This window comes from Perca fluviatilis, chromosome 10 (assembly GCF_010015445.1).
Source record: "Perca fluviatilis chromosome 10, GENO_Pfluv_1.0, whole genome shotgun sequence".
NCBI lineage: Eukaryota > Metazoa > Chordata > Actinopteri > Perciformes > Percidae > Perca > Perca fluviatilis.
In genome coordinates, this window is record NC_053121.1 from 33577311 (window position 1) to 33603298 (window position 25988).

A 25988-nucleotide genomic window follows, 5' to 3' on the forward strand; every position below is an offset into this window, starting at 1 on the left:
AGTGTAGAGTGAACTTGTAAAAAGCTTGTTTTGTCTAAACAGTACACGAAAAAAGTTTATAAAAACATACACTTTTTGGTTTAACTGATGAGCCAACAGAAATGTAAATATGACATTGTTACTGGGTCAAAATAACCACATATTGGTATGGCTGAATAGCCCGATGGAAATACTATAAATAACACTAAAACTGGGCCAAAAATGTTTTGGGTGTTATTGGCGACCCAGTGGGTTTTATGCTCTGGGGCAAACTTTACCCAGTGCTAGACTGGATTGACCCAGTACTCGGTACCACGATTGACACACATTTGGTCAAATCAACCTAGTATTTTTTAGTGTGCTTGAATGTCCAATTACCCCTGAAGTAATCTGAGGAGTTCAGAGGCTCACCGTGTGTTTACAGCTCAGAGTCATTTTTTGATCAGCAGAAATGAAAGTACAAAGGTAAACTGATGATGTAACCTGGAATATTATTAGAATGTCCACTTAGATTAAATACTTCCCTTGGCTCTAAGGGCACCGGACACATACCAGCCCTGCATTGTAACTGTCTGACCTTAGATTGCAGCCCTGTTTTTAGTACGGGTGACTGCCGCCTGACAACTAAACATTATTGAAATGTCAGCTTGGATGGTGTGGATGCTGCTAAGACACACATCATCTTATTTTACAGTTACGATACCTGTTTTTTTTTTAGTGTTTGTGGTGGTGGTCTGCTGCAGCTCAGTGTGATGTACTGAGCTACTAACGCTGCCTCGGTTTCGGCAGCTCATAGCCTGTTAGTCATCTTGAGTGCAGTTTTCTTTTGGGATGAGACATTTGTTTTGTAAGTCCCCTGCGGCATTTCCTTGTCTCTGCGGCACATTTTGTGTTTTACTCTTTCTCTTTTAGTTGTTATTGTTTGTACGGAGAGATAACTAAATATAAAAGGAGCACAGAGTTGTTTGTGGTCGGGAGATGTGGCCCAAAGGAGTTAATATTTTTTAAGGACAACTTAGTTTAGAGCGTATATGATAAAAAGAGAACTCCTCCTCTTGTTCCGTTAGGCCCTTGCACAAAGTTTCTCCTGTCTTGCTGTATCCCTCAATATCTTGCCCCAGCTCATCTCTCTGATCCAAAATCCTTCTCAGGAATATTTTGTTCCAGTTATCGATACGCTCACCTCTGATCTAGTTTCCTATGACACTGACGGTTTAAAAGTGGAAGCTTGTTCTGCTGTTGACCTCGCTGGCAGTCTGGACCAGAGGGCTGGCTGAAGGCCTACAATGTGTATATAAATTGTAGTAACATAAGAAGAGGACATCACTGGAATGCAACTTGGAACAGCTTGCTTCTATTCCAGTAATGTTGGCTTCTTCTTCTAAGGCCACCACGGACCAGACAGCATGAAAACATAGTGGGTTGGTTGGTAAGTTACCAACTTGCCACCTCTTCTCTCTGTTGTAAGACAATCACGTATGTGGAAAGCACGAGAGAAAAGTAATATGTTGGGTTGTGTAATCATTTAGAAATATGTAGGGCACTAGGTTTTCAAATCCACTCAAGTGATGAGTTATGCATTAGTTTTAAGTAACATTCTTGTTGGTTATACCGTATGTGTTGTGGTTATATGCACTGCAGCATAGAGATAAGAAGAGAAAAGCCACAATTTGTCATTTACTCAAAACAAAACCTGCTGTGTAACTGCATTGCATTCTGGTCTATTTCCTGCTCCTGTGGTTGTAGAATTTGATCTTGATGGATTTCTCTCTGTGTGATTGTTGGTGCAAAATGGGCAAAAATGCACTCTTTGATTCCTGATGCCTAAATCAGCTGTATACCCAAAACATATTCTTGCAGTGAAACTTCAATTTAGCTGATGGAAATATCTGGACATGGAATCGCATGTGTCTCCTCACACAAACTAAATTGAAAACAAAGTACCTACTGCTAACTGCTATTTTACAACAGTGTTTAAGAGTTCAAATGAGGAACTTTCTTTCCTGTAATGCATATTTGATATGTGATAAGGAGATCTAGGTGTGGTTTATGGTATTGTCTTCAACAGACATGACTGTACATGAGCTTTTGACCTGACGAGCAGTTATTTTATGTATCTTTTGATTGCAGCAATGTGACAAGTAGAAACAAATTCTGAGATCCACAGTGATGATTATGAATTGAAATGAATATATATATATATATATGTAAAGTTTGATATATACCTTTTTTTTTTTTTTTTTTTTTTTTTTTTTTTTTTTTTTTTTTTTTTTTTTTTTTTTTTTTTTAAAAAGCAAAAATTTGGCACCCTTCTTCATTCAATGCGTTTCCTTTTTATTTTCATGACTATTTACATTGTTGATTCTCACTGAAGGCATCAAAACTATGAATGAACACATATGGAATTATGTACTTAACAAAAAAGTGTGAAATAACTGAAAACATGTCTTATATTTTAGATTCTTCAAAGTAGCCACCCTTTGCTTTTTTATTAATAAGGGAAAAAATTCCACTAATTAACCCTGACAAAGCACACCTGTGAAAGTAAAACCATTTCAGGTGACTACCTCATGAAGCTCATTGAGAGAACACCAAGGGTTTGCAGAGTTATCAAAAAAAAGCAAAGGGTGGCTACTTTGAAGAATATAGAATATAAGACATATTTTCAGTTATTTCACACTTTTTTGTTAAGCACATAATTCCTTATGTGTTCATTCATAGTTTTGATGCCTTCAGTGAGAATCTACAATGTAAATAGTCATGAAAATAAAGGAACACATTGAATGAGAAGGTGTGTCCAAACTTTTGGCCTGTACTGTGTGTGTATATATATATATATTTCCTGCAGTCTCATCAAGATGAGGAGGCTCGTGAATTCTGTTTGTTATAATAATGTGTCATCAGATGACACAGAGAGACAGAAATATATAAATATACACACACATTTCCTTCTCTCATAAACACTTCCTCTCTTTTGACACATACATATGCAACAACATGCACACACATTTCAGGATATTTGCCCCTCTCTTGTACTTCAACACTTGTGAGGCCCTTTATCAACCATTTGTTTTACTTGTTTTAATAGTTTTGATCCTTATTTCTGTGGAGTAGGATGTTTGCTGAGGTGTGGGAACATAACATCCCAGTGAGGTCTGACAGGGCAATAATCACAAGTCAACAGTTTAGCCAAAATGTCTAAACCATTTTATTTGGGGGTAAAACTGAAAGTGGCTGCGCCCAGAAATCTTTCATTGCAGTGCAGTGCAGTGGGACAGGGAGGCCGAGTGGACTGGTTATACTGGGACAGAGAGGCCGAGTGGACGGGTTATACAGGGGCAGAGTGGTTGAGTGGACTGGTTATACTCGGACAGAGAGGCCGAGTGGACTGGTTATACTGGGGCAGAGTGGTTGAGTGGACTGGTTATACTGGGACAGAGAGGCTTTGTGGACTGGTTATACTGGGACAGAGAGGCTTTATGGACTGGTTATATTGGGACAGAGAGGCTTAGTGGACTGGTTATACTGGGACAGAGAGGCTTAGTGGACTGGTTATATTGGGACAGAGAGGCTTAGTGGACTGGTTATATTGGGACAGAGAGGCTTAGTGGACTGGTTATACTGGGACAGATTACAATAATGAATGAGCTGAAAAGATGAACCTGTAGCAGTTGAGCAGAATGACATTCAGACAGGTGAGTACAACAACAAACAAATGTAGCGTTGTAAATGTGACGTCAATGTTGCTACAGTAGGCAATGTGTAGCGCTTTTTTATAACAGACCTACGTAATTTTACATGGCTAATACTCTTTCCATCCCTGGTTGGATGTTTCTGACAGATAGTTTGGTAAACCTGTATGGCTTTACAATCCCAGATCCCAAAGCATTAACTTTGGTGTGTGCTGTATTATGTTATTGTTACTGGAAAATTATGTTCAAAACTACAAAAATAAGACCTACATTAGAAGAAGAAGAAAAACACATTCTTACTTCTCTACTTCCTAAAAATATTATTTTGTTTTACATCACATTGGTTCTTACAAATATACACATAGGTAGTTGAACCCACATATTGTATGTCAGCCAGGCGTTTGAAAGAGGCACAGAGCTCTTCTATGGCCCTCATCTGCCTCAGACAGTTAACCTTTTCCTGACCAACAAATACAATCACACACACATCCACACCCATACTTACAGAGCAGACGACCCCTGTGCTGCAATGCAGTGATAACATTGCACTTTCCACTATTAGTCTGTGTGTCCTAATGCTTGATTTTCGCTTCTGGTCTATATCAGCTGCTTGTGGAAATAGCTGCATTGTGGAAACTCATAATGCAATAACAGCACAGAATGGCATACAGAATTTCATACAATCTTACATTACAATAAAAGTCTAGATTGCATCATGTAATAACTTTGGTGCATGATAATAATAATCATGTTATATTCTGGGATTCATTTTAAAGAACAGTGTAAAGATTTTCACATTGAATAAAGTACCAAACGACCTACATACAGACATTACCCATTCCCTTCATGTTATGATATTGACATAAAGCTGACTGCCTGCTCACTCACTGTCACTCTGGGATCACATGCAATCCCTAATGCTTTGGTCTTCTTGTAAACTGCATGACTCACAGACATGACACTGATCAAACACAGTTATTGGGGAAATTGTATAGCCAAAACCATTTTTTACAAAATATCTGCTAGAATGTTTCCATCACACAAACATCCAAGACAGGCAGCAACAAATGAAGTCAAACAACCAGTTGCAACATGTTGCAGCTGCTGCAACTCCTTGCACCTACTTTACAGTGACTTAGAAGCAAAATATGTGAAGCGTGTAGCATTGATTTTACACACTATGCACTTCACGTGTATCTACCAATAGGTTTTACGATGTTGAGAAAAGCATTCATAAGCGAAAAAAAGGTTTTAGTGGTGGTTACTCTCCGGGTTTTGTCACAAACACAAAAGAAAGCTGCATCAGTGTTGAAATAGGTGGTGAGATCTTTCTTTAGTTACAATTTTACCATAGCATCAGGTTATGTCATCAACTAGGCTAGCTAAATGACTGACAGAAGTTGATTTTGCAGTTGCCCAGCAACAGCATCGGGATACATCCAACACTTTTGTCTGTGGTGGCTTCTCAAAACAAAGGCATATACAGTGTGTCCTGAATGATCAGGGCCTTTTTGTTTGTGGTTGTGATAATGAGTGAAGTTGACCAGGAACCAGGTTTGTTTTGTGCCAGGCTTGTTTGCTATAGGATTAGGATCCAATAGTCCTCATTTAGATGAAAACAATTCAGAGCTACACAAAATGAGTGGTTGTGTTATGGTTGGTTGTTACGGTATTTCTGTTTGTCTGTCTGTCTGTATCTGTCTGTCTATCTGTTAGGGGTGCAAGATATATCGACTCAATATCGTTATCACGATACACGTTGCGCAATATTATATCGAAGTGTAGCGATAAGTATGCAACATTTAGTTTATTTTGTGGAGCTCTGCGTCCCGTCCGTCGGCTGTGTGCAGGGTGGCTACAGGTATAAACAAGTTAAATTTAAGACTTTTTAAGACCACTTCTAAATGAAATTTAAGACTTGAATGCGGTGAGTTTGTAATTATGTTCAACGAGACACTGAACCGGACAACCAAAAGCAAACAACTGGACTTGCATGTGCATTATTGGTTAAATGACCATGTCCAGTCAAGATTATATGGAGCAGTTCATGGGCCATGCAACTGCCCAGGATCTACTTCAGCATTTCAAAGTAAGTGTGCCATAAATATATTTATTAATTCTAAAGGCCAAGGGAACTTTATCAGGATGCATTGTATCTGTAGCCCCCTGTATTTTAAGGAAGAGCATTTATTTATTTACGATACATTATTTATTCACAAAGAAAATTGGTGTCCTTAAAGGTTGGACTTTTCCTACTTTTTTTAATTAAGGAATTAAGATCAATTTCCAAAAGATGATTTTAGTATTCCTCTTTTTAGTCAACTTATCATGGGTTCACAAACTTATGAGCACCACTTGTCATTTAACCAATAATGCACATGCAAGTCCAGTTGTTTGCTTTTGGTTGTCTGGTTAAGTGTCTTGTCGAACATAATTACAAACGCACCGCATTTTTGGACTTAGGTGATGAGTTATTTTTTGATATATGGCGCCAGTCCAAATTTAGCGTAACGTATCTGGTCTTGTCCTTTCCACAGGTAAATGACTGTACAAGCCCCGAATCTGGAAACATTGCTTTGAACACTTCTTCAATCCTGTCATTATACCTGTAGGAATTGTGGCTTGTCACAGTCCTCAGCACCCAAATCACCTCTGCTCGGAGTGTTGGCATAGAGCCACAATTTCTTGGCGGTCAGCTGGCATTGTTGGCTGTGGATTTCCCATCCTAACATCCAGCGTTGTAGCATTGACATCGTTTCTAGCGGTAGAAATGGTGTAGCAGAAACTAGCAATTACGGGCTGCTGGCGAGCCTTTACGTAGTACGTAGTTTACCAAGTTTGAAATTCTTCCGACGCATAACGCAGTTCGCTTCATAAACATTCCCAGGCACCGACCTTAACCAATAATACTCGTTCTTTTCAAGCAATTTGTAATTGAACAATTATCAACCATTGCTGTATTACCTGTATGCGGAGAAATTGCAAATCCCACTGACTATGGCCACGCCAAGACCCGCCCACGAAGCAGCTCGATTGGTAGGGGTTAGGCATTTGACCTCGGTTACGGTTAAGGTTAGGATAGCCAATTGGTCAGGGGATAGGTCATGTACAAATGGGGTAACCTTGCGTAAAAAATATTCGACCTGGCTGGCAGACAGATTGCCTGCATTTTCGCGGTTGCATGACACAAACATATTTAAGACCTATCCAATCTGAATTTAAGACAATTTTATACTTTTTAAGGCCTTATTTTTAGGGAAAGTGATTTAAGACTTTTTAAGACTTTTTAAGGACCCGCGGCCACCCTGTGTGTGGCTAAGTTGTGTTTGATGTAGAGCTCGCTTGAAGCGCTGTAACGATCGTGTTTCATTGGCCAGTTACCGTGCTACTTGCACACGTTAGTGCACATCAGCGCACGGGTCCACTACGTGACAAACCCTATGGAGCATACCACGGGTGTGAATACTTTGAGAGAGTGACCGTGTAAGTGAAATAAAAGTTGTGTCCTGTTGTCTTTATTTATATATTTCATACTGTCCAACCAGTAGAACATGTCCTGTTCTGTAGACATGGTCCTTATTTATTTATTCATGTTGCATCAGTCCAATATGACTGTCAGTTGAAATAAACCTTGTGTTGTAAGAAAACTTGTTTAATTTGTTATGAATCTATTTTGATGCATTTTCCAATAACTTTTGTAATTTTACATATGTTTAAAAATATCCAAATGAATATTGATATGGCAATATTCATAGTCGATATCGCAATATCACATTTAGTTAATATCGTGCAACCCTACTATCTGTATATCTGTCTGTCTGTCTATCTATCTATCTATCTATCTATCTATCTATCTATCTATCTATCTATCTATCTATCTATCTATCTATCTATCTGTCTGTCTGTCTGTCTGTCTGTCTGTCTGTCTGCCAGTACATTTTTTTCTTTGATGGGCAATAATTTTTGCTTAATTCAATCACAATGAAATTAAATGAATCCTCATTTTATTGTGGGACCCCCTGGAGCCATTGCATTGAATCCTGGAGGTCCCCAGACCCCACTTTGGGTAACCGCATGTCTTTAATGACTTGGTTTGTTTCTGTGTATAAACAGATGCGCCCCCTGCAGGCAGCTTTCCCCCTGTCCCTCCTCCTGCTGCTATACTCCGCTCTCTGACTCCACGGCTCCTCATTCAGTAGAAGATGGCGGACTGCGCTCCACTATTAGATGAGGAACTCTCGTCCTTTGTCTTCAATTACCTGACAGAAAACTCCGGCAGCCAGGTAAGATTCAGGCCTCTTTGGACACACCAAACCTTGGGCTTTCCAGACCGGGGTGCGCCTTTGCACGTCGCCGGCCGTGGCGCACGCTACGCCCGGTTGATGTGAGGCTTTCGCCCCGCTTGACAGCAGCATCTCCCAGGCACAGTGCGACCGGTGTCTCGGTCTGCATGCGCGCGTGTGTGTGTGTGTGTGTGTGTGTGTGTGTGTGTGTGTGTGTGTGTGTGTGTGTGTGTGTGAATGTCTACTATGTCTGGCTTTCACGTGTTTATCTGAGGAAATGTCATCAGCCATGAGCAATGAGGGAATTTGACGGATTAAAACGATGAAATGTCTTTTTTCGTTGTGTTGGTGCTAGAAGCGGAGAGCGGCCGGTGTGCTGCTGCTTGCTAAGGATTATTTGGTATGCAGAGGGGGGCTTTGGAAACTTTTGACGCATTCTTGAGGGAAGTTTTAATGTCAGTGCCGGGAGACACGTGGTGCGCCGCTGGAAGCATATGGACTTGGCCTTGAAGGACTATTATGATATTATGACATTATGATACTTATTCACTGTCTACAGGACTGCTTTGCTTTAAAAACTGTGCAGAGAAAAGACGTGTAGGCTACGTATTTCGGTTGATGCATTGGGCTCTGCTGGTGGGATATGTTTTTTTTTTTTTTTTTCTCGCTAAATAGGAACTTGTGTTTAATAAAGCGTCTCTTTGGGGAAACACTGCAAACCATCAGTGATGTGTAATGTTACTTCTCCACTCCATTATAAGCTGCTTGCCACGGCACCGAAGCTTAGCGGGATCTCTGTGTTGGATAACTGCAGGCTGTTCGGTGCGCTTTAAAGTTGAGCGTTTCCCACCGATGATTCTGACTGTAATTTCGTCATATTGGTCAGTGTATCATACGAGGTTCTGCAAAGCAATGAGATGCGGAGCAGACAGTGGGTTTTTGGTCAGCTGAGAAAGTCGGTGCAATTCTATGTTTTCATAATCGTTTGCGTAATCGTTAGGGAACGGTTACAAAACGTTTGTCTGCATGGTTCACCCGGTTGTTTGCTGTGGCTATAACAAAATTAAAAACGGATTCTTGGGCTGTGGGTCTGAAGGGGTGACGATGACATACAGTTTAATAGCCCACGGTGTTGCTGTGGGGGTGCAGGGAATTGATTTTTGCACCGAATTTCAAGAACGCGTTAAGACTCCAAACTGCGTTCGGAAATCACTGCAATTCTGGCGTTCTTTGCTTATTGGCAATCACGTAACAACTTGAACATATAGTGCTTCTTTTAAATGGATGAATTCGATGTTTAATTGAATTCGAGATACGGTCAACCCACCAAGTAACCCGTATTTAAACATTATCTGAACTTTTATAACTGGCTCCCCTGTTAATCCCAATACAATCTCCTACTCAAGAACCCCGCTGAGTGCGGTAGCGAGTGGCGTTTACCAATTATAAAAGTTGAGATTTCATCAAAATGAAGTGATGCCTTGTACCTAACATGTATGCCGAACGTTCTTGGAGAGGGTGGTTATTAACAATAGCCCATAGGCTGTATAATATGATTTATGCCTCGTTGCGTACATGGAAATAAACAACAAATTAGCAGATTTCTGAACCGGGTTTGGTGAGAAATTAAAATTCGTATCACGTCTTATGTCCATCGCCCTCCCAGTTGTAAAGTCGCACTTCCGAAATACGCACGGATCTACACCGTGCACGTAAACCCATTAAACGATCTATCGTTTAAATACAGGACCCCCGGTGTTACTGCATCATAGTGTGACGTAAGATTGCGTCGGGGTGATTATTGCTCTGAAGCACGGTCATCGGAGGTTGTGATGGGGGGGTGTCACAACTGATTGGCAGCTAAAGCAGGTTAATTCAGTGTGTGGTGGGATCCAGGGAAACGGTGGGCTATTAATAACCTGCAGTAGCCTAGTGACATGCTTCCACATGACAAACGCATACAGACAGATGTATCTATGGGGTAAATGAGAGGAACTCGTCCACCATGAGGAAATAAATGCACCAATTACTACAATATGACAACACATTGTAGTAATAACTAGATAGTGACATTCTACATCAATATGTTATGTTTCTACATGAATGTTATGTTATCATGTCCTATGATCACTCAGCATAACAGACAAGCGGTGGCCCTCTGGTTGGACAGTCATTACTAGAACTCATTGTTCAAACCTACAGTACATACCTTTATTTTAACTTCTAGTTAAGATCGTAAAGTTCCCAAATATACCAAATTTGTCAGGCAGAATTTTGGGGGAAATGTGATGTGAATGTATACACCTAGAGTATTCCCATCTGATAGTATGGTGCGACTCTAGGAATCTTGGGTTTAAATGTTTCACTCAGTGGAAACATCATATAGCTTCAGGAAAGAGCCGGGACAAGCTGATTAAGGATATATATGATACTGCCAGACAGCATGCAATGAGATGATTTTAACAACCTTAAAGTTAAAGGCAATAGTGACATGCATGCTCGTATAGTTGCTGTACAATTTGCAGTTATTTCTTCTCAGGATTGTAAGGCTGGTTTGCTGCAAAGTCCTTCAGTGACACAGACGGAGAAAGACAGAGTGCAACTGGAGTGTAGAACAGGAAACCAATCAAATTGCACATTGTATAACTGCTTAAGTTCTTTCTTCATGTGTAGTCTGATAAGGTTATCTATTCTACAAACGCAGTGTTAATATGTTAATATTTACTCGGGGTTATTAGGGCTGGCTTGTGCCTTTCCCTTGGTCTCTCTCTCTCTCTCTCTCTCTTTCTCTCTCTCTCTCTCTCTCTCTCTCTCTCTCCTTCAGTGTGTGTCCACGCAGCTCGCCCCTGCCGGCTGGTTATTGTAATACTACTCTATCCTCGTGACTGGAGTTACAGAACAGGGCTGCTGCAGTCATGTGAGTTGTAGTGGAGGGAGGGAGAGGTGGAGGGAGAGAGGGAGGGAGGCGTTAACTGTGACGTAGAAGAGTGACAGGCAGTCCCTCCCCCCTCCTCCTCCTAACATGTGACTGCTTCTCTCCTCTCTCTCTCTCTCTTTCTCTCTCTTCTCTCTCTCTCTCTCTCTCTCTCTCTCTCCCTCTCTCTCATAGTCTCCCCCCTCTCACTCACTCATACAGTACACATGCTTACTGTCATTTCTCTTCTTTCCACTTCCTGTCTTTTTGTCACTCACACATTCATAATCTGTCCCTTTTCTATCTTCCTGTATTTCATGATATTATTCAAATAAAATGGGTTTCTTGCACGTGGAACCAATGAAACGTGAACCTGTTGCGTTGCCTGGGTCCACACCTTTGTATCCACCTAGTTCAGTGAGTTGACTGATTGGTCTGGCATCAAAGGTTTCTCAGTTAAAGAAGCAATTGATCCAATGAGCACCGCGAGGGGACTAAAGATTAGCCTAAATGTTGCTGCAAAGTTTTGGTGGTCCTGATTTGCAAAAAAAAAAAAAAAAGTTTTCTTTCCGTGTGATTTGTTGGCTAAAAATGACAAGAAAGTCTGCTGCTAACAGCCATTTTACTGGCCACTTTGACCAAATTACCGTGACGGTCAGGACTGATTGTGTGATGGATCTGTAAGGTAACACAGTCATCTTCCTGTTGACATAAAAATAGACTCAGAGTTTACGTCAAAGCTCATTTTTGTTGTTGTCAGTTTATGTACCTAGGCACTTACATTTCTTCCTGTGGAGAGCTATAAGGGCCTCGGAGGATTTGATGTTTTTCTCAAGCCTATAACAATGTCTTTTGGTTGACCACAGCTGATCGTTAGATGCCTCATTGGTCGGCCGATGCGCCACTCTTTGGTTTGAATGCACTGCACTCAAAGAGCAAAAGTGTGGTTGTCAGTAGAGCACGTCGACACAGTGAACACAGTTTGATATACTGATACTACATATGTTAAATGTAAGAAAGTATACTGTAGTTTCATGATGCTACATTGCAGCTGATTGAGATAAAAGCTCCGATCAGTTGACTAAGCAGAGCAGAAAAACCATGTCTTTGCCATTTATTTGAGACAGTCAAATCTGATAGTAACATAGTCAGCTGTTCTCAGAGAAAGTAAAATAGCTTCTATCTCCAACTGACTGGAGCTATTGAAAGGTTATTTTAGAGTGCAGGTGGACTTCCAGACCTATTTCAATGCTAATCATTGACCGGGTGTTTAAGGTCGGTCGGGGTCCATCCAGAGGATTGACTGAAGATCAGGCCGACTTAACGTCAGTCACCACCACATCCTGCTGTAACAAGACGCAACCAGCCATGGGGAACGGGCCTGTACAATATTAGCCGTGGCTTGTCAGTTACTCTACTTTGCCTGTTTGCTGTTAAACAACTTGGCTCTTGAAGAGAAAGTCACATGTAAATTCAAGCACACATGTTGGTGTCCAGTGAGACAATGTTGAGTCTCCCAGTGGCCATTTGAAAAGCACATATTCATCTCTCGGATCAGAAATGCGGCAACTACATGTGCTTGAATTTTGCTAAGTTTATTTTGAAGTTAAGTCCACGAAGTCAAGTAAAAATGTGCATCCAAGTTATCCTGCTGCACTATTCTACTGTACAATTTCAGCATCTAAAAGTCCAAATGGCTGATGAATTCTGGGATGTAAAGCCACTGCATCATGTGGATCATGTGTGCTCTGCACACCTGTTAAATTAACACTTATTTGGAAGATTGTGATAAAAAGAAACCCACAAATAACAGAGCAGTCCCAGTTTAAGGGCGTAACAAGATGTGAGTTGGAGGTTGAAATAGGTCAGTAATTGAAAAATTCCATTCCATTCCATTGTTGTCTCCTCTGTGCCCCAAGTTACATGTTATTACCAAGTAAGGTAAACTAATCAGCTCGCAAGTGTTTGAAACATTAATTGTGTCTCTGAAACGACGCCTACACGCACCAAATGGAAAACTTAATAATGCTTTAAGCCAATAGTGTGCTGCTGTGTGGCCCTATAGAGCCTCAGACTGTCAGTCAGCACTTTATTCTATAACCATGATGCCTCCGTGTGTGTGTGTGTCTCCTACACAGCAGGCGGTCAGCTCTCATCCCTGCCTATCAGGTAATCTTATCCAGTTTTGGATCGGAAGTCACACAGTCTCTCTCTGACCACATTTGGCTTGATAGTGTGATGCCGCAGGGATAGACAGACATCATTTTGTCAAGTTTTTAAAAGCTTTAAAGTCATATTTTAGACTTGAATTACTCTACGTCCCACACAAAAAGTTCTGCTTTTATTTTCCTTTTTGGTTATATTAACAACACAGTTGGGAAGTTAACATGAGCAGTGAGAAAGAATATCAGAGCACCAAGTACTTAAGATGGAGGCAAAAACAAAGAAAGAACGTGTGGATTACTCCTTTTAAATTTAGTGTTACGTCTTCTGTAGAAACCTGGCTGGCCTGATGGCGAGGCAAAAGAGGATGGCAATAAAAATGTTAATGAGATTATAAAGTATCTCCCGGCATCGATATTGGTTTGAATGAAACCCTAATGATCACTTATCAGTCTCTGGTTTACATGGTATATAAAAGCACCCTTAGAATGCATCTAGAGTGAGTCTGCAAGCAGGCAGGCACATCACTTTCTTGATGGGGCCCAATAAATCCGATTAAAATTGGACAGTGACAGAGAAGAGTGAAGGATCCAGACGGCGAAGTAGACAGGCAGACAGACAGGTGTATAAATAACAAGGCTTTGAAGTTTCACCTGAGAGTGATGGATACAGGTGTTATTGGCAGTGACTGGGATTTGCACTGTGCCAGGGATAGACGACACACACTCTCTTTGGCTACATTTTATGTTTTCTTCTCCGTCCACTGATTTTGTTGCGACTGTCCTCCGTTTTCTTTGAGTTTTTTTTTGTATCCCTCGTTCCCTGTTTTATTCCCAATTCCTTGTCATTGTCTCTCTCTCTCTCTGTGTCTGTTCCGTCAGTCTGAGTCGTGATGTGCAGTGCTGCAGTGCAATGTGTTCATCTTGCAGCCTTGCAGTGACTCACCAGTCCCTTCTGTCTCCGTGTACTGGACACACACACACACACACACACACATACACACACACATACTCACACTGTTACACACACTTGAGCTTATGAGCATCACTTGCATGTATACACACACGCATGCATGAATTTACGGTATATTTTACAGGATGGGTAGAAAAATATAAATCATCTACTACAGTTACATTTTTAGTAAGGCTGAATGATTTTGAAAAAAAATCGAATTTAATAAATCATTTTTTAACCAATATTGCGATTGTGATTTAATATGTGATTCTTTTATAAGCTCATTGTCTTCCGTAATATTAAAAAAAGACAAGCAATACATCACTGTACAGTATGACAAACACAATATTAGGTAGATTAAACATGCCTTCTTTTTTAAAGGCGTACTGTTCCGCTGTCGGGCTCTGTTGAGCCTGTGACCAGTGTCCAACAGGTCAAGGTAGATACGCCAAACATGCCAAGTTGATGCTTCCTCCGCAGACTGCTTTACTTTCGCGTGTCACGTGACCAGAGTCTAATCGCAACCTGCGTGGTTAAAAAAATGCAATTAATCGTTCAGCAATTGTCGCTAAAATTGACTCTGGTCTTGGTAATGTCTCCTAAACCCAACTCTGTGGGAGCCTGGCTGTTCACTGGGGGGTTACTGTGGTGCTGCACCGAGGTGGCATGTGTGTATGTGTGCGTGTGCATGTGTGTGTGTGTGTGTTAACCATATGCGTGTTTACGTGTGGTTGATCCCCATCGTGTGTGTGTGTGCGTCAGAGATGGGCGCTGGGAATATGGCTGCTTCCTCCCAAATCCCTCTGAGGTTCATCAGGCATCCGGCTTAGACGCTGACCCCCCCCCCCAGGCCTGTATTAGTGTGTGTGCCTGTAAACGAGGAACATAAACTGCGTGTGTGTATGTATGTTTCCGTGTTTGAGCTTGCTGTTGCTAGCTGTCCCGCGAAGCAGAGGCAGGTTAGGGGTGTCTCAATAATTAATTGAGTGGTGATTCGTCAGCTGCTCACTCAGGCCCGCTTGGCACGGCTGCAGCTAACCCTCACACACACACACACACACACACACACACACACACACACACACACACACACACACACACACACACACACACACACACACACACACACACACACATACTCACATTAGGGCTGTACCGGTCTGGATTAAATAAGAATCATGATTTTCCAACTCAGAATCAAGATTACGGTTATCTCTCTTCCCATTCTTAGTGCCTCTGTAATCTCCTGGTTCCTATGAGATGTCTCCTGGCGTGCTGACGTAATGTGAAAGGCTCCGGTTATTAACGTTAGTGCAATCAGACGAAAAGCCTGTTTTCATAGCCTTGTTAGCTTCATCATTACCTGAAGTATCTGGTAGTCTATCTGCCTATCTGTGTCATGCTGCGAAATAAAAAGCTCCAAACAAAAGAGAGTGACCCTTATTATGGAACAATGTTTTTTTTTTTTTCAAAACTGTGGATATATACAGTATAGTTCCTGTACTTCATCATCACCTGGGACATTTCCTTCAGAATGACTTATCATAGCAAAGGCTTGCAAAGGATCAGTGTGCTTTAGGTCAAAACACAGCTACTACAGTAATTCTTCATTAGATCGGTTTCTACTAGCAAGGCAATATCAGGCTACATCCGGGCCTTTGTTCTGCTTCTCTGTAGCCTAATTTGGAAGATTGTATAGTCTTATTCTGCAGCCTGGTTTCCATAACAGAACCTGCTGTACGGTACCAAGTAGGGCTGTGCAATTAATCGAAATTTAGTCGTAATTATGATTTCGGCTCCCAATGATCACAAAAACAGAATAATCGAGAAAAACAATTATTAGTTATAAGTAAACTCTTATTTTCTCGTGTTCTGAATGAAAAAATAAAGTTTAAATAGGAAAAGTATCAAGGCTTTGTTTTTTTTTTACTGTTGATTTATGTAACTTTTCCCACTGTTTTTTTAAGTTCAATAACTGCAACATCTTTCCAGAAGTCAACAAGTAATCGTGTTAAATTATCGTGATTTCAGTATTAACCAAAATAATCGTGATTATATTTTTTTCCATAATCGAGCAGCCCTAGTACCAAGGAAATTGAAAAATGAAACTGCTCTCAGATCAGGACAGGACAGGTCGTTATAGACTGGGAACTGCCTCAGAATCTCGAAATCCAGTTTGCAGCCTATCTTGCATGCACGCTGCAGGATTTTCTGCTCCCCCCCCCCCCGAGGTGGAGTAGCAGAGCAGCACTCAACCGTGCAAAGTGTCCAACGCGCACAATGGCTTGGTTGCGTGTGTTACACTGAGAGGCAGAGAGAACAGATACAGTGAGAGGAAGAAATGAGGGAAAGAAAAAAAGATGCAAACAGCAGAAGCGACACCAGGGAGCAAGTGTCTTATTAGGTATTCATCGTCTGCCTTTTGCTGTCTTAATTTATATGAAAATCTATTCGGTTCGTCACTGTTCCAGGTTGTTGCCGCTCGCGCTGTGACTCAAATCAGAGTGGGATGTGAGGATGTAAATTTCTCCTCCATCTCGTTTCTCTCTCTCTGTCTCTCTCCAGACTATATTTTTAATACAGATTAAATACTTTACAGTCAGTGCTGTGATTCACTGTTATCACCTCTCATCATATTTCCTTCCTGCTCTCCTCTTTTTTATGGTTCTTATCGTTCTGCCACATTCAGACACTCAGCAGACCACAGAGAATGTATCCTTTAGGTTATTTATTGTAAAAACCATCATTTACATAAGGTTTAACCTTTGCGGCTCACTGGCTCACTGTCACTGTCTTTCGGATACATAACTGTGCTTGCTGCTGTGGGCTTTGCACTACAGAAAAAAAACTTTTGCTGTTTTGGAAATGCTCCTATAATGAAGACCACGTGGGGCCAAGTAGCATTGTTCCAGGATAGGATTACTGGTTGGTTTCTGGCTCTTTGGGCATAGAAAGCACTGTGCTCACGGGGGACTCGGAGGCAACTGGGTGCATACACAATGTGGAGTTTGCTCTGCGCCTCCTAACATGATAATCTGGCCATGTTTTGCATTCTTTTCTTTTACCTTAATGTGTTGTGTTTGTCTCGTGATCAGCACACTTTGCATGTCTTTGTGTTTCTGTGTAAATATTCGTTCAGGTTGTCAGGTTGCTTCAAAAATCAACCTATTTACTGTGTGTATTGTCAGTGAGTTTTTGCTTCAGAGGATCGATAAAGTGGCCTTGTGTTGTGTTACGACTCCCTATTCTTCTATGCACGTAGGATGCCATGTAAGGTAGAGGCACGGGATGAGTGTGTGCATATTTCACGTGATCACATCGCGTCTCAGGCGTTTTTTTTTTCCTTTAATCAAAGCACGTATCATTTTGACATTTGTGTGCATGTGCCGATGTGTATGTATGTAGGCCATCTGTCCTTAGCTAACCTTTACTTGCATATTAGTATTCATCACAGGGACCTGGTTGCTATATTGATAGTGTCAACATGAACGTTTGCCATTCTCTGCACACACACACACACACACACACACACAGAAGCTTTTTATACAACACCTGAGGGAGATAGGAAAGGGTTGAAGGAGAGGGAATCCAATCTCACCCAGCAGCTCAAGGCTGTGTGGGGACACGTGGAGGCCCAGCGGTTGCCGAGCTAGCTGGCTGCCCTATTTTTTGAAAGCTCTCCTCCTCTGTTACCTGATTTATCACACGGTCAGCCACCAGGGAAATGTTTTATATTAAAAGCAAAAAGAGCATACCGAGGGCTGTGTCTCTTCCTAAAATCTGAGGAGATGAGAGGCAGATGAGATGAGAGGGATGCTGATACCACAGCCACATGTCAGCGTCGCACAGATCTTGATGTTAGCCGGCTCTCCACATGTATAATAAGTGGCATTTGAAGCATATAAGAAATAGTCAAATTGGGAGGGATTGGATGTTGAGAATCTGAGGATTTCACACTGTTTACTGGCATTAATCCCTTCTGTTTTAAATGAAATTATACCACTGTATTTCTGCTAATAATAATAATAATTTGTAGTAGTAAATAAAGTAATTAAAATCATTCTAAGTCAATTGTATTGTGATTTCTGATGCCTATTGAACTGTTAACAAATTGTGTTTGTTTTAAGGGACTGATACTGCAAAAAGGGGAGCTTTTATAATGCTTATGATTCAAATTATAGAAATATTGAATTTAGTTTAAAACAGGGTTTATATTAAAGCTTGAACAATAATGTTTTAATGTTGTCCTCAGCTTTAGAAAGTGTGATTTGAACTTAAAAAGGTACAGTTAGAAGATTTGGACTTTGACACTTTGTGGTGTTCTTAAAATTGAGCCTTTGACGCTGTGCAACAGTGTAATAAATCATGGGGGATGAATGAGAGTTGTGCGAGGGCTGGAGGTGTAAATGCTGCTCCGTTATTGGTTTGGACTCCGCCACAGCCCACAATGTAGGTCTCTCTCTCTCTCCTTGACATTTTGCCAGTGTTTTGGCTGGGGCTCGTCTCCACTTAGCCGTCACACAGATCGAGTTGTAAAGATGTCTGGACCATGGATGGGCGAGCGCCCAACTGCACAAACTCATCGCCGCTCCTCGGACACCAACACGGGACCAACTAGGTGACACGTGTATACGCACGCACACAACATACTGCTGGTCTGCCAACCAAAATGTACATACCAGTATGTCATTTCCCTCCCAATAATCCACTGGTCCAGCTGGATTATTGTATGTGATTACGACTCATGCTGCTTAAGGTTAGGGATTACACGGTGCATTCATGGGTTATGCAGAGTTTCTAAGCAGTTCCTCTGCTGGGCTTGAGAGAGTAATGCAGCAGCAGGGATGTGAGCTTAATATTTGTACTTGCTCTGCTAATAGTACATCATGGTACAAGTAGTTGCATCTGCAGTAATAGTCGCAAAAATGATTGCATTACGTAAGAAGCAGCATCATTAGTAGTTTGGTTTTCACTCTAGTAGTGGCAGCAGCTGCTGTTGTAGTAGCAAATGCAAAAGCAGCAGTAGTATTACCATAGGAAATGGATACAGTGTTCGAGGCCGAGCCCCGTTCTTTGCTATGAGAGTTGCTCATTAGCACACAAAGCTATCGTGGCAGTGGTGGCCTAAAGGTTAGAGAAGCGAGCTTGTGACCGGGATGTCGTCGGTTCAATCCCCAGACCGACAGGATAAAATCTGGGTGGGAAAGTGAAAGAGCAGCGCTTGTCCCTCCCCCATTACCACTATTGAGGTGCCCTTGAGCAAGGCCCTTAACCCCAACTGCTCCAGTGGAGCTGCTCAGTGGCCAGCAGATCAGACGGTGGTTGTGAAAAAAAAATGGAGCCAAAAATGTCCTGGATGATCGGCACTACTTCGGCACTGAGCAGGCGCACTAGGGACCTCTGACGGCCGAGCCAGCTACTTCTGGTTTAGCACTCCGCTAACTTGAATGGGGACCAAATTCTGATAGTGAAACGAAACAAGAGGGTTGTGATGCTCAAAAAACGTATCCACTGATTTACAGACATCTCTTTGCCATGTAAGTATATGGGGAAAAAGTATTTACACCCTGTTGCAATTCCACCGTTTTGGCTGCTATATGTTCAATTTGCTTCAAAGCCTGGCGCGCTTCCTGGGGCCCTGAGTATCACTTACTGTAGTGGTGGTGGTAGAAGCAGCAGTACTGGTGGTAACTGGTAAGTAGTAGGAGTATACTACCTGCAGCAGTAAGATAGTATTCTACTGTCAACAGTAGTTGTTTTTCAGGCAGCTGTAGTAGTAATAATGGCAGTGTTGTAGTAGCAGCAGTAGAAGTAGTAGTAAAAGTGGTGGTAGTGGAAACACAAGTAGCAGACGTCATAATCATCATGAGACTGTCTCATGAGCAGGTCTGTTAGTAGTCTAGACACAATGACAGTTGGTTTATCTCTACTGTAGCATATATTACTGCACCCTCGTGTGTGTGTGTGCGTGTGTGTGTGTGCGTGCATGCGTGCGTGCATGCGTGCGTGCGTGCGTGCGTGTGTGTGATCTCAAGGGTATTGGTGTAAATGAGACAAAAGGTTAACGGAAATTTCCATGGCATGGTGTGCGGGATCATGAGGACAAGAGGACACACACACACACACACACACACACACACACACACACACACACACACACACACACTGAAACACCCACACATTCACACAGATGCCAGTATGGCATACAGCCGTGGCAACCAGGTGCCAGGGGAGGGCAAGCACAGGCTGGTGTGAACAAGCACTTTTACATTCAAACACACTCGGACAGCTATAGCTGCAGTTATCTAGCAGCATGGCCTATTACATTCAGTACCATTTTATTTGATATGGTTCAATGCAGTAGTACACATACACTTGCACAAACACACTGAGCACCTCTCCTCTTCCATTACTCTACTTTAAAAGCTATTTGTTGTTATTTTTAGATGTCGCTTCCTCAGATGAAAGGCACAATAATGCCTGTGTTCATTTGTGTGTGTGTGTGTGTGTGTGTGTGTGTGTGTGTGTGCTATAACCAGGAGTATGTGTTATAAATAGTTTTCTTGGCACAGACCTGCACTCGTCACTGTCACATCACACACATTTAACCTGTGTGTGGCGTCTGGTTCAATCATAATTACTATAAGATCTCCATGTGGGTCTAGATATTTGTAGCTCTCAATTACAGCTGGAACCACTAACCGGGATTCTATCTCCAGGCTACAAAATAATAGAGATTATCATTTACAAGCCTGGTAGTAACTTAGCGACTGCCATCTATTGTAATAACTCATCAGATCTTAATAAATTGCCTCTCTGTCGGCGTCCACAATGTAGGGCTGGGAGATATGGAGAAAATCAGATATCACAATATTCTTGACCAAATACCTTGATATCGATATTGTGGCGATATTCTAGGGTTGACTTTTGAATTTGGGCTTTAACAAAATATCTTCACACTTAGATTTTACATAAATAATCATCAGTAATGTGGACATAATGTCTAAGTGGGGAAAAGGCAAATAATAGAACAGCTAGAACAGTCTGGTAAGTTCAGAAAAGTACATCACTTTACTGTAATGCAGCCTTTAAACCAGTAAAAGACAACACTTACGTCATATCACGATATGACGATATCCAAAATCTAAGACGATATCTAGTCTCATATCACAATAACGATATAATATCGATATACGTATTGCCCAGCCCTACCACAATGCAATAACCCTGATATTGGGGTATAGTCTCCTGATAATGTGATATAATTTCACTGATAATTAAAAAAAAAAATGTTTTATTGCAATGGAATGTAATGTTAGTTGTTGTAAACAAAAATGTAATGTGATTTTATCTAGTGCACATTTATATTTGTATTTAATGTCATGCTCATGTCAGGATGCCTATCATTGTTTTTTCATTGTAACATCTGGCCAGGGACTGCAGATGAAAACTAGCCTTTTGGCCAATTCTGACATATTTACAGAAATGTTTATTAATATGTACTGTCCCTGACAAATAAAGATTGAATTAAAAACACATTAGGGTGGAGTTGGCTTGCAGTGATGGGCTCAGGCGCCTGTGCAGGGTTTAGTGATGGAAAGTTTAGAGGTGTGTGTGTGTTTGAGAAATTGTGTGTGAGTCATGTGTGTGGGTTGAAAGCAAGCAGCAGGCTTCTACCTGCATATATCGGGAGAGTGAGGAAGGTGGGTGAGGCCATTAATGGCCTTTGGGATGCATATACAAACACATTGGCACACACATATTTACTGCACACACACACAAGCACATGATACATGCTGTGTGTATTCATGTTCCCAGTAAAACTAAAGCTTGTTTCTAACTGGTAACTTTCCACTGCAACAACTCCCTACGGCCTCCCTTTGCGTGTGTTCTTCTTCCGCCCTTTATCTCGTCATGATTTTTTCTCTCTCCGTTCTCTCTCCATTCCTCTCTTTTTTTTTTCTCCCCTCTCTCTCACTCATTGACCTACTTCCCAAAGGCTGCTCAGGCTTGCGTGACCGTAGTGCTCAGTGCTGCGGTGATCTAGCATTCCACACACACTACACACGTGCATAAATGCTTACGTGTGCATATTTATAGACGAGTGTACATCTGCTTCCTCGGTGCTTTGTAATGAAACCAAAGGCTCAGCCACAACATTGAGACACCTTTCTCTGATTTGTAACAGTTTTGCATGGGCAATATGGTTGCAGTCTATAAGCATGTTTTTCTAATATTGATGCATATGATGCCAATTTTATGTACAATTTTAAATGCAGTGAACTGAATTCCGAATCTGATTTTGTTACCTTTCTGAATCACAATTTTCTTGCAGTTATTCATTTAGACTGCTGGATTTTGTAGAGCATGAACAAAATATGATCTTATCATCACAATATGATATCACTGAAAGTCGCTAACTATTATATCAACAGTCTACCAGACCGCCTGAGTGACAGTTTACTAATAATAATAACTAGCTTAAGCCCATGTGACTTTGATTGCAATATCCAATATTGCCGTTTTATAGTTGCAGATTGGCATAATCGGCAGTAAGATTAGCCAGGACCATCAAACAACAACACAAGATTCATTTTGTGCGCAATAGTCAGTTCCTCTTGGAGTTATTACACATTTTCTCTGATTATTGCAGTCATAAGATGCTTCATTGCTTCTGCTGATTTTGTCAACATGCGTTTTTCAGCTTGCTGGTGTTTGTTTTCTGTTGGTGCATAATGTTCACAAAGTGGGAACAAACCATTTCATGTGAGTCATAGTTGTCCAAATTCACCTGCGCTCTGTTGATGTGATGTCTCAGTCAGATGAGATCAATCCACTTATTTGCATTAATTTCTGTAATCACAAAAGTGAGACCTGCCTGTGGGGAGCATCGGGTTCAGGCTAATGAGGAAATGATTTCAAATCAACTCTGACTCGTTATTATTGTCTGTCTCTCACTCACACCCTCAGTCTGTCTGTCTGTGCTATCCTATCCCTATCAACTGATTAAAAAAACAAGTGGCGTCTTGTTGATTGCACTCGGAACATTGACACACCCATGCCGTAGTGTGTAGTATCCCTTTTTTTTCTCTCATTCATTGTTTCCCTCTTACGCATACATCATCAAGGCGGGGATGCTGTTGACGGGGGAAATACTACTGTGATGCAATATGGGTAAAAAGCCAAATTCTTTCATGGTGAGTGTGCATGCTTTTGAACATGTGCAGGGAGCTTTTATAGGCTATGTGTGCAGAGCGTGGTCAATAATGTGTTTACGTGGGTAAACGTTTGTGTGTGTGTATGAGTGTGTGTGTATAGCATATGTATGTCTGTCTCCTCCTGCTGTTGGACACTGAATGTCAATGGAGCGTCTTGACAGGTGAACAGTTGAGTGTTTGAGAACTGCAGACTGGATCAGCTTGTCCTGGTTTGATTGTCACTTCACTTAATATAATTCTTCTACATGTGTTTTCTCTGCATCACTACCCAGGGTTCTTCTGGAAATGGTTTACCCAAAACCTGTGTACTGTGGGTGCGAGCTATTGGAGCAGAAATATGTTCTAAAATAATAATAAAATAAATATAAGCAGCATAGATTTGCTTTCATTCGTACATGGGTTGAACAAGCCTCTGAATTAGCATTAAGGCAGTCATGAGGGCTCTCTGACCAGGGCTGGGTATTGTAGGAAGATATTTGAGTGGGGGTCACTGAGTTTGTAAGTTACTAATTGGCCATGTAGTTGGTGGAAGTGTTAGTTGAAAGTATTTGTGTGTGTTCCTGTACAACGGAGACACAACTCCTGCCGCGTGTTTGTGTATGGGTTGTGTGCACCGTGTTCAAGCCCACCTACACACCTCTCTTTCCTGTCATCGCACACCTTTCAGTCTCTTTTATTAGAAACAAACACACGTACACACACACACACGCACACACGCACACACCTCTCCTGTGTTTCTCTCTCATGCTTCATGCTTTCCCCTCAGCTCTGCTCGGCTTTGTGCTTTTCTCAGCAGCGCCTGACCTCGTTTCAACTATCTCCCTTTTTCTCTCACTCTTTTCACTTTTTCATTTATTCTCTCTCCCATTTGCTCTTTGGCAATGTATCTCTCTCTCTCCCTCTTTTCTCCCTTTCTCTCCATTTACTGTATTCATTCCTTTCACCCTTTTCTCCTTTTCCGATTCATTTGCATTCTCTTCGATGTCATGCCCCTCCCACGCGGCATTTCACTTGAATATCGTTCTAGCAATAGTTTGGAGCTGTCAGGCTTATAGGGTCAACACACACACATGCACACACACACACACACACACACACACACACACACACACACACACACACACACACACACACACACACACACACATACACACACACAGTGACATGTACAAGTTACCATAAGTGAGTGATGGATGTTTTGTCAATCAAATCTGGGATTTAGTTTGACAGCACACACTTGCATACACACTCACACACACCGATAGGATGAGGAGCACAAACAGGCCGATAGCCAATTGACACGGCCTGAAATACATAGAGAGAGAGAGAGTCTGGGAGTCTTCATGGTCTGATAGCTTATCGATTCCTCTGCAGGTGATTTCAGGAGGAAGACGATTGGGATGGGAAGACAGAAATTAGACAAAAGAGACAGAGACAGGTAAGGGGAGTGGGTGAGAGAGATAGAGAAGTAAAAAGAGTCAGTATTTAGGCAGAGGAAAGCAGATGTCGACATAGTCTACTTCTCTGAGATATGATTTTGAAAAAGAGAATTAAAGACTGACCTTTGATCTCCCTGCTATCAGTAGCATTATTGACTTTCTAGGAACTAAAGCATATTTAGCTGGTGCAAAAAAAGTCTTTAAAGCTGTAGTACATAGTTTCTGTCGCCCCCATGAGGAATTCTAAGTAATGACAACAACACTGTTGGCGCGTCCACATGATACAAGCCTTCTGTGATCGTGCACAGCCCCCCATTCAAAACATTACGCAGTAAAGCTTTAAGGTTTGCATAACACAGAAAATTACCAATGTTTTAAGCACTCAAAGGAAGAATCAAAAACTAAAGGTTAAAAAATTCTGGTTAGTCCACGAGTGAAAACCAAGCTAATCAGTAGAGCCTTAGTAGAGCAACATTTCACCCTGCAGTGGACATCCAGGCTGAAAAGTAGCCATTTATGGCCTTGGTTTCGCCTGCATTTTTACCTAAGCTAATAAGTAAGCCTCGAAAAGCCCTTTATTACCATTTCAGTGGGAAGATGGGTGAAGAAAAGTCCTGGAAAGACTTTCTTCTACTCTAGAGCTAAGCAGGCTAATAAGAATGTGTTGGCTAGCACTGTATAGCTCTGCAGTAGCTCAGCATCGGAAAGCTCTATTTAATCATGGCGCGAAGGCCTTTCTTAGACCGTTATGGCCTTTGTTGCTCCTGTCTTGCACACCAGACTTCATTAGCCTGATATTGTTCTTTAGTCATATATTGAGCGAGCCAGCCTGACTAGCCTTGGTTGGAAAACACAGGTCACTGAGTACATCTTGGTTAGTGTGGCTCTGCAGTGGAAATCAGTCTAAAGTGAGGTCCTCTTTAGCCTTGGCTGCTCCTTCATTTAAATTGAGTTAAAAAAGTGAGACTTGATTTCGGCCATATTGGCCCTGCAGTACAAATCATGCTAGTTGGAAGGCCCTGTTTGGCCAAGTTTCGCCCTGTGTCAGAACACTGGGTAATGCTATGTGATACTCAGGTCAGAGCCAGGCCTGCCTGCTCTCTTTTGTGGCTTTTATGTGTGTTTGGGTAGTCTTACTGCCATATTGTCTGGTAATGTAGTGGACCGCCTACTAGGAAGACTGTGTTTGTGTGTGTGTGTGTGTGTGTGTGTGTGTGTGTGTGTGTGTGTGTGTGTGTGTGTCCGCTTCATTAGTCCTGTTGCCAGCAGCTGAATGAGGAGCTGAACACCTCGGAAACCAGCAGAGAAAAGCTTTCCAGAGTGTTCTGGGCTACCTAACACACACG

At 41.6% G+C, this 25988-nt stretch overlaps 1 protein-coding gene across 1 annotated transcript in view; it reads left to right on the forward strand.

Annotated features, from left to right (window-relative positions):
- Positions 1 to 7857: 7857 nt before the first annotated feature.
- Positions 7858 to 25988, forward strand: part of ppargc1b (peroxisome proliferator-activated receptor gamma, coactivator 1 beta) — a 96347-nt gene continuing 78216 nt past the window's right edge. Inside the window, exon 1 of the mRNA XM_039813242.1 lies at positions 7858 to 7954. Coding sequence (XP_039669176.1) covers positions 7874 to 7954 — 81 coding nt within the window. The 5' untranslated portion in view covers positions 7858 to 7873. The remainder of the gene's footprint in view (positions 7955 to 25988) is intronic.